The sequence below is a fragment of the Bombyx mori genome, chromosome 25, assembly GCF_030269925.1.
Source record: "Bombyx mori chromosome 25, ASM3026992v2".
Taxonomy (NCBI): domain Eukaryota; kingdom Metazoa; phylum Arthropoda; class Insecta; order Lepidoptera; family Bombycidae; genus Bombyx; species Bombyx mori.
In genome coordinates, this window is record NC_085131.1 from 10,999,665 (window position 1) to 11,011,896 (window position 12,232).

The 12,232-nt window shown below is 38.6% G+C and overlaps 2 protein-coding genes across 2 annotated transcripts in view; one reads left to right on the plus strand and one right to left on the minus strand.

Moving 5' to 3' along the window:
- LOC101740216 (neuroendocrine convertase 2) overlaps positions 1 to 4,577 on the plus strand; it is a 95,953-nt gene extending 91,376 nt beyond the window's left edge. Inside the window, exon 14 of the mRNA XM_004921832.5 lies at positions 561 to 4,577. Within this exon, the coding sequence (XP_004921889.4) occupies positions 561 to 734 (174 nt within the window). The 3' untranslated portion in view covers positions 735 to 4,577. The remainder of the gene's footprint in view (positions 1 to 560) is intronic.
- Positions 4,578 to 7,202: 2,625 nt separating this feature from the next.
- The window catches only part of LOC101740079 (putative epidermal cell surface receptor), an 80,019-nt gene continuing 74,989 nt past the window's right edge, over positions 7,203 to 12,232 (minus strand). The window contains exons 15-18 of the mRNA XM_012689568.4: positions 11,770 to 11,873; positions 10,015 to 10,182; positions 8,977 to 9,060; positions 7,203 to 8,089 (exon numbers count right to left, since the gene is read on the minus strand). Coding sequence (XP_012545022.2) covers positions 8,082 to 8,089; positions 8,977 to 9,060; positions 10,015 to 10,182; positions 11,770 to 11,873 — 364 coding nt within the window. The 3' untranslated portion in view covers positions 7,203 to 8,081. The remainder of the gene's footprint in view (positions 8,090 to 8,976; positions 9,061 to 10,014; positions 10,183 to 11,769; positions 11,874 to 12,232) is intronic.

Genomic DNA, 12,232 nt, shown 5'->3' on the forward strand with positions numbered 1-12,232 from the left:
ACTCTTAAGCTGGACGACTGGTCGTTTAATAATAAAACTTAAAAACAAAACTGTAATTGACTGTAAATTATGATTAGTCAAAAGACTTTTGGGCGGAAAATTTTAAGAGATTTTAAATGTTTAAGTTTCCTTAAATAGTAAAGCTAGCCGCACACACAAAATGATGTTGCAATGATTACTATTTTCCTCTTCCATTATGAACAAATAACACAAACGTACGAACGCTCGCATTGTAATCTTTTCCTCAATTAAAATTTGCTGTCAATATTATTGACAATACTCTTGCCTCCCCTCGATATTGACGTGACAAAATCAGAATTTCCGAATAATCCATAATAATGTACACTGCCACAATATAGGGCGCACACACTCAATATTATTGACAATAATGTTTTGTGTGTGCGGCTAGCCTAAAGGTACGTCTCCATTGGCCCTCGCCGGACGCACCGCACGCCGGCATTTATGACCAAAAAATACAAAGCAAAATAAAATCCGTTGCGTGCGGTACGTCCGGCGCGGGCCAATGGATTCGTACCTTAAGAGAGTGAATGTTTCGTCAGGCTCGGTACAACGGTGGGGGCTCGTCGGGGGGAGAGTGGTCCGGCTGGGTGCGCGGCTGGTCGCTAGTGCTGCACGGCACGCGCGCGCCGCCCTACGCCCAACTCCAGCCTCAGGACCCGCACTCCAAGCTCGCCGTCGTCAAGAAAGCACACGAGGACGCGCTCGCCAAGTAACAGCACCCGATCTCGCGGACGCATACCTTCTATCATTTCACTTTCAGGAGACTTACGAACGCGCATAACAACCTCGGTAACCAAACGGTGTCTTCGTATTGTCAAGTCGGCCGTTTCTTCGTTTATAGTTATAGGCAATAATAATATGTAAAGGAGCTTCTGTCTGTGTGCTTAGTGCGAGTTTTTTAACGTTCTCGATAGCGTAAAAGTTAACCCAATTTTATATGCAGTTGAAAACAGCGCCCCTTACGGCAAACGTAGGCTTTTTTTTCCTGCCTTTTTTTTTTTTTTTTTTATTGCCCTTGTAGGCAGACGAGCATACGGCCCACCTGATGGTGAGTGGTTACCGTCGCCCATGGACTTCAGCAATGCCAGGGGCAGAGCCAGGCCGCTGCCTACCGCTTAATACTCTCCACAAGCCTCGTTTGAAGAAGGACATGTCATAGCGCTCAGGAAACACCGTGGAGGGGAGCTCATTCCATAGCCGGATGGTACGTGGCAAAAAAGATCTCTGGAAACGCACTGTGGATGACCGCAGTGGCTCCAGGTAGTATGGATGAACTCTACTCCGGTGGCGGGCGGTGCGATGGTAAAAACGAGATGCCGGTATCATCTAGAACAATTCCTCAGAGCACTCCCCATGGAACATACGGTACAAAATACAGAGGGAACCGAAGTCCCTCCGCAGACCCAGAGGCTCCAAACGATCCGTGAGAATGGGATTATCGACAATCCGAACGGCCCGCCTCTGTATGGAGTCAAATGGAAGAAGCTGGTATTTGGGAGCCCCGGCCCAGAGATGGGAGCAGTACTCCACGCGAGGCCGGACTTGTGCTTTATAAAGCAAAAGCCTTTGTCCAGGCGTGAAGTACCGCTTCGCTCTGTTGAGGACTCCCAGCATTTTGGACGCCAACTTGGCTTTGCCTTCCAAATGACTCCGAAACTGGACATCGCTCGAAATGTCGACCCCAAGTATCCCAATACTCTCGGAAGGTTGCAGGGATACTCCTTGGAATTGCGGCGCCATGACAAAGGGGTCCTTCTTCGCAGTGAACGCGCAAACTTGTGTCTTTAAAAGTGTCTTGTGTCTGCCTAAGCTGAGAGCCTTGAGAGGCTATATCAGCGTAACCTTAACTAGTAGTAACTAGCTCACGGGGTTCAAACCTGACGACGTTGCTAACACGAACCCTAGCAAGAGCCGTGCTTCGCAGAATCTACCACCGGATCGGATACGCGACCCACTGAGAAGATCCGGCGAGAAACTCAGTGGGCTGTGTCTGAGGGTTAATTTACTCGTCGAGCCCTTCGTCGTAAGCGACAAACGACCCCATTCCATATATAAATATGAGTTAACTTTTACGTTATCGAGAACGTTAAACAAACTCGCACTAAGCACACTGGAACTATACCGGTACGGAATTCTGTTGCTAATATGCGTCCCGTATAAATTATCTGTGTAGTTGACGTGGACATCGGTGTGCGTATTGATATCCATGTTTTTTGATCGGGTCGGGCCGTGAGATAAAACTATATTTTTTCATCGTAGGTCTTCTGATGTTACATTAAACATTACATGTATTTTAAGTAAATATATTGTTTCCAATTAACCATGTTATGATTCTGCAGTCACTTGTAATAGTACAAAAATAAGTATAGAAGCAACTCGTTTAGAAGAGAAATATTTATTTTTACAAAAAAAAAAGAATGTAATCGGAAATGAACAACGCTATGAAATAAAAAATACGCTAGGTTAATAGTATATAGCAAATTAGATGTATCGCATTTTATTATGTATTTAATTTATATTTCGTCAATCATTTGTAACGTTAAAATTTTGTTATAAAAATTATACTATATTTATTCTCAATGTGTTTTAAGGGAGCAGTTTTAATGAATTTATCTTCCATAATTGAATGTTAGTCATATATTCACCAACTTTTAGACATTAATGCGGCACTTTAAATGATACTGTTAAAAATGAAATAAAGATGTATTTAATCAAAGGGGATTCGCCGAAACATGATTTATTCTAATTTATTTTTATTTATTATTGATACCTAATTCATGAAAGAATTTTCTTTCAAATTGCTTTTTTTTTTCTCACTCTTAAATTACATTTATTTAATACGAGAGACAGAATGAGAGAGAGAGAGAAAGCTATATTTCAAAAAAATCATTATTCTGTCAACTTGGAATTCGATGATTTTAGGTTAGTAATAAATCTTTTCATATGTACGCAAATGTCCTCGTTATGTTTCTTAAATAATTATTATACGTCCTAGAAGATCTTGTTTGTCTGTATACACTTTTTTTATTGCAGGAAATATGATCTATTGATTTTAAAAGCACTCGTTTTAAAGTCACTCATAATTTTCTAACACAGGAAGGAGCGCTAATAACCCATAAAGTATGTAGAATGGTGCCGCTGTACCTAATAAGTCTTATTCTTATTCTACTAATGCTATTATTAGTTTTCTTTTCTAGTCCGAACTGTTTGTTATGACTTCGGCTAAAATCTACAATGAAATCTTTTTTCTTTACAAAAGATAAATCGTCTCCTCATCATCACTATCATTATCACTAGCAGCAACAGCCCACAGCCGTCCATTGCTGGACATGGGCCTCTCCCAATTTACACCACTGAGCCCGGACTCCGGCTATTTTATGGTGGATATGATGACCTCATCATCACGCGAACAAAAATCAATTTAACTTCCACATATATATTATATGAAAGAGCATTCCAGAGCGTCACGCGTCTCTAATTACATACCTTAGCATGTTTAGTACTGAAAGTGATTAAATGAAATTCTTTCAGTGTTACAATGAAGCTTGTTACAATGAATGAAGGAAAATTACCAAAAAAAATAGGTTTTGTGAGGTAATTTTACGTTAGTGTTTCTTTTGTAATGTCTATAGATATACACTTATATATACTTAAATAATAACAAACCATATTTAATCATAATATATGTTATTTCATCATTAATTGCATATTCGATTTTTACTTTTCTGGTAATTAAAAAATAGTGGTCTAAAACAAGTGAGTTAATGTTAGTAAATATTATAACATCGCTCAAGAAAAAACTGTAATTAAAAAAAAAATAACATTCCATCATTTAGAAATATAAATTGAGTAAACATTATTTTTACATTTTCGTAGAAAAGTTATTTAAATAAACGACCAGACGTTCAACATATCACATAAAATAAATCCGACCAAAACGTACGTACGTACTTAATTACTTGAAAATGATTTAAACAAGATCTAATAAGCTATTTTTGTGTTAAATGTTTTCATAATTTGTAATTGTTATTAGTGTACCGTTTGTTAATACATCATATTTTTGATTAATCAAATGTACTTTGTTTAACCCAGCTAGACGAGGCATATTTGATACTTTCATTCATTTTAAATATTTATTTTAATGTTTGCCAACAAAAACACTAGAATATTAATAAAAAAACGTATATTAGAAATGTATCTTTAATATTTAAGGTTTTAAAAGAATATATATTTGATAAATACGCAAATAAATCTTCCCTTGGGGCCCAGCTAAAGCGGAAACAAATTGTTTTTGGCGTACTTTATCTATTTTCTTATAAATAATTTAACACTCGTAGTGTTTATGAATGTTTTTATCTAATACATACATATATTATCTTGAAATACCGTCTAAGTATATAAGTGCGTCTAGTTTGTGTGCATAACAGTTTATTAAAACTTAATAGTAATAATATAAGATATAAAATATTAACAATTTAAAAAAAATATAAAGAAGAATATATTATGTAATAATATTATAGAAATATAATGTGATTTGGTGTTGTATTTGAATTAAACGAAGTTTTCGTACTCAACGACCCTTTTCCCTTGAGCGATTCCGTATTCCTAATCATAAGGTTCGTTTTTTTTTTTTATTGCTTAGATGGGTGGACGAACTCACAGCCCACCTGGTGTTAAGTGGTTACTGGAGCCCATAGACATCTACAACGTAAATGCGCCACCCACCTTGAGATATAAGTTGTAAGGTCTCAATACACCTACTGGGAAATACAAACGTCCGTTACAAAAGTCCTTTAATATACAAAATAGTTTGCAGTTAACATGGAATAATATTTACATAGGTCGGCCGATTTTATTGTCTGAATTTTATATAGATCACAAACCTCAGTCAATATCTAGACTTCAAAGACAGAATGATGTCAGCTGCTATATCTAGAATCGGAAAAACTAATTCTGTTTTCTAGTAAAGTCACTTAACATAAGAATTATTTTCCGATAACTCTGTTTAGAAGTGGCTTCGCTGGACATTTTTGTGTCCAAAAAAATCCGCTGAATCTATTTGAAGCTAATATTTACTAAAAATGAAGGAACGGAACGGAGCGATATGGAGGGATGACAGATATGGAGCATGACTGAGTGAGAGAGATAGGAAATGTCGTGTTAGGGAGTAAGAAAGACGGCAAATGAATGCGGAACACTTAGTTTTATTTTTTAAGCGAGAAGAGGGTAGTTGCCGTACGCGACGGCAGACAGACAGACACAGTGTAACTCTGAAGAAGCAAGACATTTATATTTTAGTTACATAGATAAAGTCGATTAAGACGAAATGAAGAATCAAGTTTGTGTGAAGTGATCAACCGTTTCACTGGCCCACCCTGAATATAAAACCCTACATAAATATCCACACGATGAGATACTTTGCACGAGTAAGCAACTTTTGGGGTTCCGTGTATCGACACACAACTTACATACTACCAAAAGTGAGCATCTTGATTTCTCGCTTCACTTTGGATAAATTGCTTACCGAGATATTACTCGGCATTAAATTAGTACTCGCACACTCAGAAACGTATCGTCAAAACTGCAGCTCACAATTACCAGACGGTAAACAAGCGGTCGGGGAACCAGGGTAAATTACCCCAAATTGGGTAAAATGAAATTTTGGGGGGTAAAAATGAAACTTTTGTGAGTAAAAAATATAATTTGAAGTGAAACTAGTTTAGAATCGTTAAATTTTTAGTTATTGTATTCATTTCAAAATTATCATGGAGGCTATAATATGAAAGATAATAAAAAGAAGCGATATCGTTTTTTTTTGTTCTTCGCCATGGGGTAATATCAACTTACACAAAAATGTTTTGGGGTAATAATTAAAAAAGTTCCCCGACCGCTGGTTTAAGCGATGTCATCTTAATAATTCTAATGTTTTTTTGTTAGAGATTTTATAACCTGGTAACTGAGACCTTTAAGTCATGTCTTATTTTAATTTATATTATTCATATTTTTATGAAAAAATATTTTATGGAGTGAAATGAAATGAAGATAATTAATTTGAGACACTAATCAACTGGGATGAAATTAAATGAAATGAGATGAGATGATATGGGATGAAATATCGATATCATCCTCACTTTCACCTTTTTTAAAAGTGAAGGTCGTATAAACGTCGTAACCGGTCGATCCTATGAGATTCACCAACAAACTAGCCTGAACTTCTTTAGGCTCTTTGCTCACTCCAGACGCTTTAAGAAATACTTCAAACAGCTTCCGCCATTGCCGCCACGCCTCGGAGCGTGCAGCCGGACCGCCATCGAGTGATAATTCTGCTGGAGGACGCGCGTGTTCCATATTTATGTTGGTTACTTCGATTTTACGTATTAAATGTTAAAACGACGCACCGCTGCCACCGTGTAGTGAAACACACGCATGTTGGTTTAAAAAATTGTGGTCATTTACTAAGATTTTTTCACTTGTGGACTTTTTGGAGGATCCCGAGAAGCTACGTCCAGCGGCTTTGTTTCATTTTCCCACATTTGTGCACTTTCACAGATATTAAACAGTTAATAAACCACCATTATTACACATTTAAACCCGAAGAAACACTAAATAGACAAAATAAAACAAATCACACAACTTCACTCCTCGCGTTCCCGCCAAAAAGTCATAATTCTAATGTGACGTCAGAAGTGTGTAGATTATGTGGTATTCTCCGGCTAAAATATATGCATCGGTAAAATGGCGTTGCTAAAATGGGCATAGAACATATTAGGTGTATTTTCTATGACACGTAGTGTATTTATTATCTGTGAGTCCTCGTTATTCTAATGTTACCCTATGATGTTACCCCACCGTTTTTGACTTCGAATGATGTCACCTGTTGAACAGTCAAATTTGAGCGGCATTTTAAAATATATGAACCTGTCATGGATTTTCTGTGTATTACAGATATAAGTAGAAAAAGAAATTGGGTTCATCGTTGTTGGATAAACTCGAAGCATGGCCAAGTTAATCTCGTAATTTACATAATGATTTGTTTATGTATTTGTTTGTCAGAAAATCGGTAAATTATTTGGTACTTGTCTACTCATGAAGCTACGCATTCTACAAATGACATAGCGAAATAAAAAGAGTTCACGTTGTCATTTACCAGCAATAAACACAATAATATGAAACAAAGTAAGAAATCTGGTACAAAACTTTATTTTCACTTATATATTTACATTCACTGTGTAACAGTTTATAGTCACTCAAGTCAAACGCGCACTTTGGTTGATCACATTAAAAAAGCATTTCCGTATTGCACATCACTAATCTTCACAAAACAAATCCGAATATGAGTTTTAGTATTGCGTTGTGTCACGCGACTTCCGTCGTCTTAATATAAAACATTGAAACATTCGAGGAAAGTGTGATAACGCGGCCGATTCCAGATCCCTGTGCTAAAAATTTTATCCATTACTAAAAAAAGTTTAACCCAACGACAATACTTTCACATTCATAATATTCTGTGATTATAATGCACTAATGCTATTATAATTTTGAAATCCCAGTTTCTTAAATATGTGTGATATTTTCTCCATAATTGATTTCGTATTCGGGAGCATCAACCACCACTCATGATTCAGTAGTTCCAATCGCCGTGGATGTTTAAAAAAATTCTGAATGTGAATTGGTAATCCATTTCTGTTTTTTCTATGTTCTGGGCGTTTGATGCAATATTGTTTCTTTGTTCGATTTGTACAAAACGTATGTTCGTCTTATCTGCGTTTCTCTATTGTTCTTTCCAGTGAGTAGATAAACGTTATTGGTACGTCCATATTTAATTTAGTACCATCAACAATAGATGGCGTGCGAACAGTTTCCTTAGAACCGCCATATTGAAAAAAAATCGACACTTAGATTTGAAGCTGGAAATCTTTCTTTGAAGTGATCAATCGTACGTTTGGTTTCGATGTTCAGACTCCCATCTCTGTGTTGGTCCTCCCGTTGTGGGAGTCCGGTACGTCGATCCCGCGTTCAGAAATCCCGTTAAGGCCGCCACGCTCACGGGAACTTAATTGTCAGAGATCTGCGGACAAACGCTACTGTTGGAATCGCTGTTTTATTTACTTATTGCTTAGTTGGGTGGACGAGCTCGCAGCCCACCTGGTGTTAAATGGTTACTAGAGCCCATAGACATCCACAACGTAAATGCGCCACCCACCTTGAGATATAAATTTAAGGACTCAGTATAGTTACAACGGCTGCCCCACCCTTTAAGCCGAAACGCATTACTGCTTCACGGCAGAAATAGGCAGGGTTGTGGTATCCACCCGTGCGGACTAACAAGAGGTCTCCTACCACCAGTAATTATGCAAATTATAATTTGCGGGTTTGATTTTTATTATACGATGTTATTCCTTCACCGTGGAAGTCAATCGTGAACATTTGTTGAGTATGTATTTCATTAGAAAAATTGGTACCCGTCTAGGATTCGAATACCGGTGCATCGCTCAACAAGAATGCACCGGACGTCTTATCCTTTAGGCCAATACGACTTCGACATCTTTAATTTCAACATCTTTAGACAAGATATCGAAATTAAAGTCAAGAGAATTGAGAGTGGAGTCTAAGGACCGTACTCAAAGCTCGTTTGAAAAAAAAATCGTAGCACATGAGTTTACCTAAGAGTCGGAGACTATTAGGCCATATCAAACCCTCTGATTTCAGATCGAATGTAATAGTTTTAGGTTCATACAACTAAACAATATCAACAAATCAATATTGTAATTATATTGAAACTAGTTCATATTGAAGTCACCTTTAGTACGACCACCTAAGTACATTGCATTAAGATGCTCATGTTAAAAGTCGTCACAGTCAAAGTCAAAGTCGTCAAAGTCAAGACGAACAGACACATTATTAAAAAAAAGGTATTAATATAAAAATAACTAATTAGAAGAGTATAATAGTCACCCATTGTCTCCTGTTGTAATTCCAGTTTGTACGCAGGATTGTCGTAGGGAGGTAGAGACGACTCTCTCGGAGCTGTTGGTACTGCTGCAATGTATACATCAGGCATTAGTTAGCTCAGTCTCTACCGGCTGTTCAGCCGATATTGTGATCCACAGATAGCAATGTTTTTTTTTTTTTTAATAAAAATAAAAAGATGGCAATTACCTCAAATAGTAATGTAATTAACGATAGAATTTAAAGAAGCAGCTATAACTTTGGTGAAATAATAATAATGATTTTATATATAGCCAATATTGATGTATAATCTATGGCTGGTTTTGTTTTAACCCCAAATGACATCACACGTAATGACGTAGCGTCCTGCCGAGTTTGGTAATGATGTCGCGTGATTAATACAAAAAGAATCGTCCGGCTCTTGACTGCTCTGACGTACTTCCGGTACGAATTGGAAATTATAAATGTATTGCGGTAGTGGTAGGAATAGCAGTAGGAGCCGCCCGTGCGGACGCGCCGTTTCACTTAAAATTAATACGCTTTAATTAGATTATTCTATATTTAAAAAAACATTGTATATTTTCATATTGAATTAGTAAGATTTACAAACTGTCGTGGCCTGCAACCTCTTTGACAGGACATACGAGCCACAACGACCAGACATAGATGAAGACAGAAACTTGATAGGTGATTCGGAAAAAAACAAAAGAAAATAAATGGAAGAGGACGAACGCCACTGGCAGTGATGATTCTTTTAAATGCCTTCATAAAAACACTTTTTTTTCTTTCTTACCTAAGCTGATAGCCTTGAGAGGCTATTTCAGCGTAACCTTAACTAGTAGGTGAGCTCACGGGACTCAAACCGGAGTGATGCTAACACTGACCCTAGTAAGAGCAGTGCTTCGAAGAATCTACCACCGAATCGGAAACGCGACCCACTGAGAAGATCCGGCGAGAAACTCAGTGGGCTAAAAAGACAAACGAAATATACGACAAACAAACGAACCGACCGTTCACAGTTTTTTTTGTATAGTTAAAACTTACGTGTGATGGGCACGGATCTAGGACGGTGTCGTCTGACCACAACGAGCAGCAGCAGTAGGGAGGTCAGCGCCCCGAGGGCCGCCAGCACTCCGGCGACGACCAGCCCTCCGTAGTAGTCCCCGCGCTCTGCACTGCGGCTGCCGGACACTGAGGATGCTTCGATTTCATCTAAAAATACACGAAAAATCGCCTTGTTATTCCTGTTTACTGTGTGAAGAAAAAATACCGTTGAATTTCCTGATCTATAAAATATGTAAAAGGTTTTGAACATATGCGCTTCTGTGGCTCCTGATATCTGCGCCAACGCGTTGGTGTCATGTCTCCTTCAGAACCGATAGGGTGTCTTTTTTTTTTCTTTCCTACCTATGCTGATAGCCTTGAGAAGCTATATCAGCGTTACCCTAACGTGTAGGTGAGCTCTCGCGGCTCAAACTGGAGTGTTGCTAACACTGGCTCTAGCAAGAGCAGTGCATCGCAGAATCGGAAATGCGACCCACTGAGAAGATCCGGCGAGAAACTCAGTGGGCTGTGTCTGTGGGTTAATTTTTTCGCCGAGCCCTTCGTCACAAGCGACGGGTTCGGCGAGGACGGTGACCGGTGTTTGAGGTACCTAAAGCATAATTAATGGATCGTTGGGATCCGTAATGAAGTGCTTAGGGTAACGTCGACTGTTTACCATTCAGTCCACAGGATTGGGTATGGGGTGCCGTCTTTGCGGAAGACTGTTCACGTCCCTGTCCCCAAGAAGGGTGATCGGTTGAATCCCTCGAGTTACAGGCTTATCGTGATACCTCCTTGCTCTTTAAGCGGCTGGAACTAGTCATTAACACTGAGGTTCTAGGATATCTTGAGCGTCACCTGCTAGTCATCGACGAGGCCAAGAGATTAACGAATCCTCGGACAACATGGGCGATGGTCTCGCTGTGAGCCCTGATATCACGATAGGGTTTGTCATAGGCACTTCCATTGAAGCTAACAGCTCACGAAGTTCTACATTTCCCGTAGAACAGATGGCCAAACTGTTTTCTAATGGCAACCGCGCATTGGGAGATGCAGAGTAGATTGATCTACCAGAAGAACCTTGGGAAGGCCCATTTCTAGAACTGCCCATCTCTGAGCCGATGTTAATAAAATGATAGAAGCAATAAAAACCTGAATTACAAATTTAGCGCTAGTGATATAATTTTTTTTTTGTAGTGGAACTTCTTTAGAATCTTTGTGATTTCAAACTCGATGAAAGGAAAAAATAAGTGCATAGAAAGTTTTTTAATGCAGCGCCATCTATGAGATTTTTTAATAAATATCAGTTCACAGAGGGCGCTACCTCATACTATAAAAGGTAATATACAATTATTTAATAATGACAAAAATTTACATATACTTAGACATTTAGGATAATTGTATTTTAATTTTTGAAGATTTCACTTCTACCACGTGTGAATTGCACACATGTATTTATTTATTGCATAGATATGTGGACGAGCTCACAGCTCACCTGGTGTTAAGTGTTTACCGAAGCCCATAGACATCTACAAAGTAAATGCCGTCACCCACCTTGAGGTATGAGTTCTAAGGTCTCAGTATAGTTAGAACGGCTGCGCCACCCTTCAAACCAAAACGCATTACTGCTTCACGCCAAAAATAGGCAGGGTAGTGGTACCTACCCGTGTGGACTCATGATAGGTCCTACCACCAGTAAAAATCGGGAGTAATTTTTAGCTGGTACACAGAGTGTAAACAATCCAGCACACTCACTGTCCACGTCCTCAGGCTCGTCCGCCGGCCTCGTGTTGATCTCCAGCACGTTGCTTGTCTTCACCTTCCCGTTCGTCAGGAACAGTTCGAGCCAAACGCGACATCTGTGTGGAACACGTTTTTCAAGTCAACAATATTAATTACAAAAATAGCATTGAAAGATTCGTTAACCATACATACGTTTTTTAATTGCTCGGTGGGAGTTTTTTAACGTTCTCGATAGCGTCAAAGTTGGTTACGCTATCGAGAACGTTAAAAAACTCGCACTAAGCACACAGATAACTGAATGAGATCACAGCGAATCTGGTGTTAAATGGTTAATGGAATCCATAAACATGGCGATGTCAAATCCCTCTGTGAGACGTGAAGTCGACGTCTTAATTGTATAAGGGTTGTCCTATCCTGTAAACGTATTACTGCATCTCGGTAGAAGTTTTCAGGATAGTGATACCTACCTTCAGAA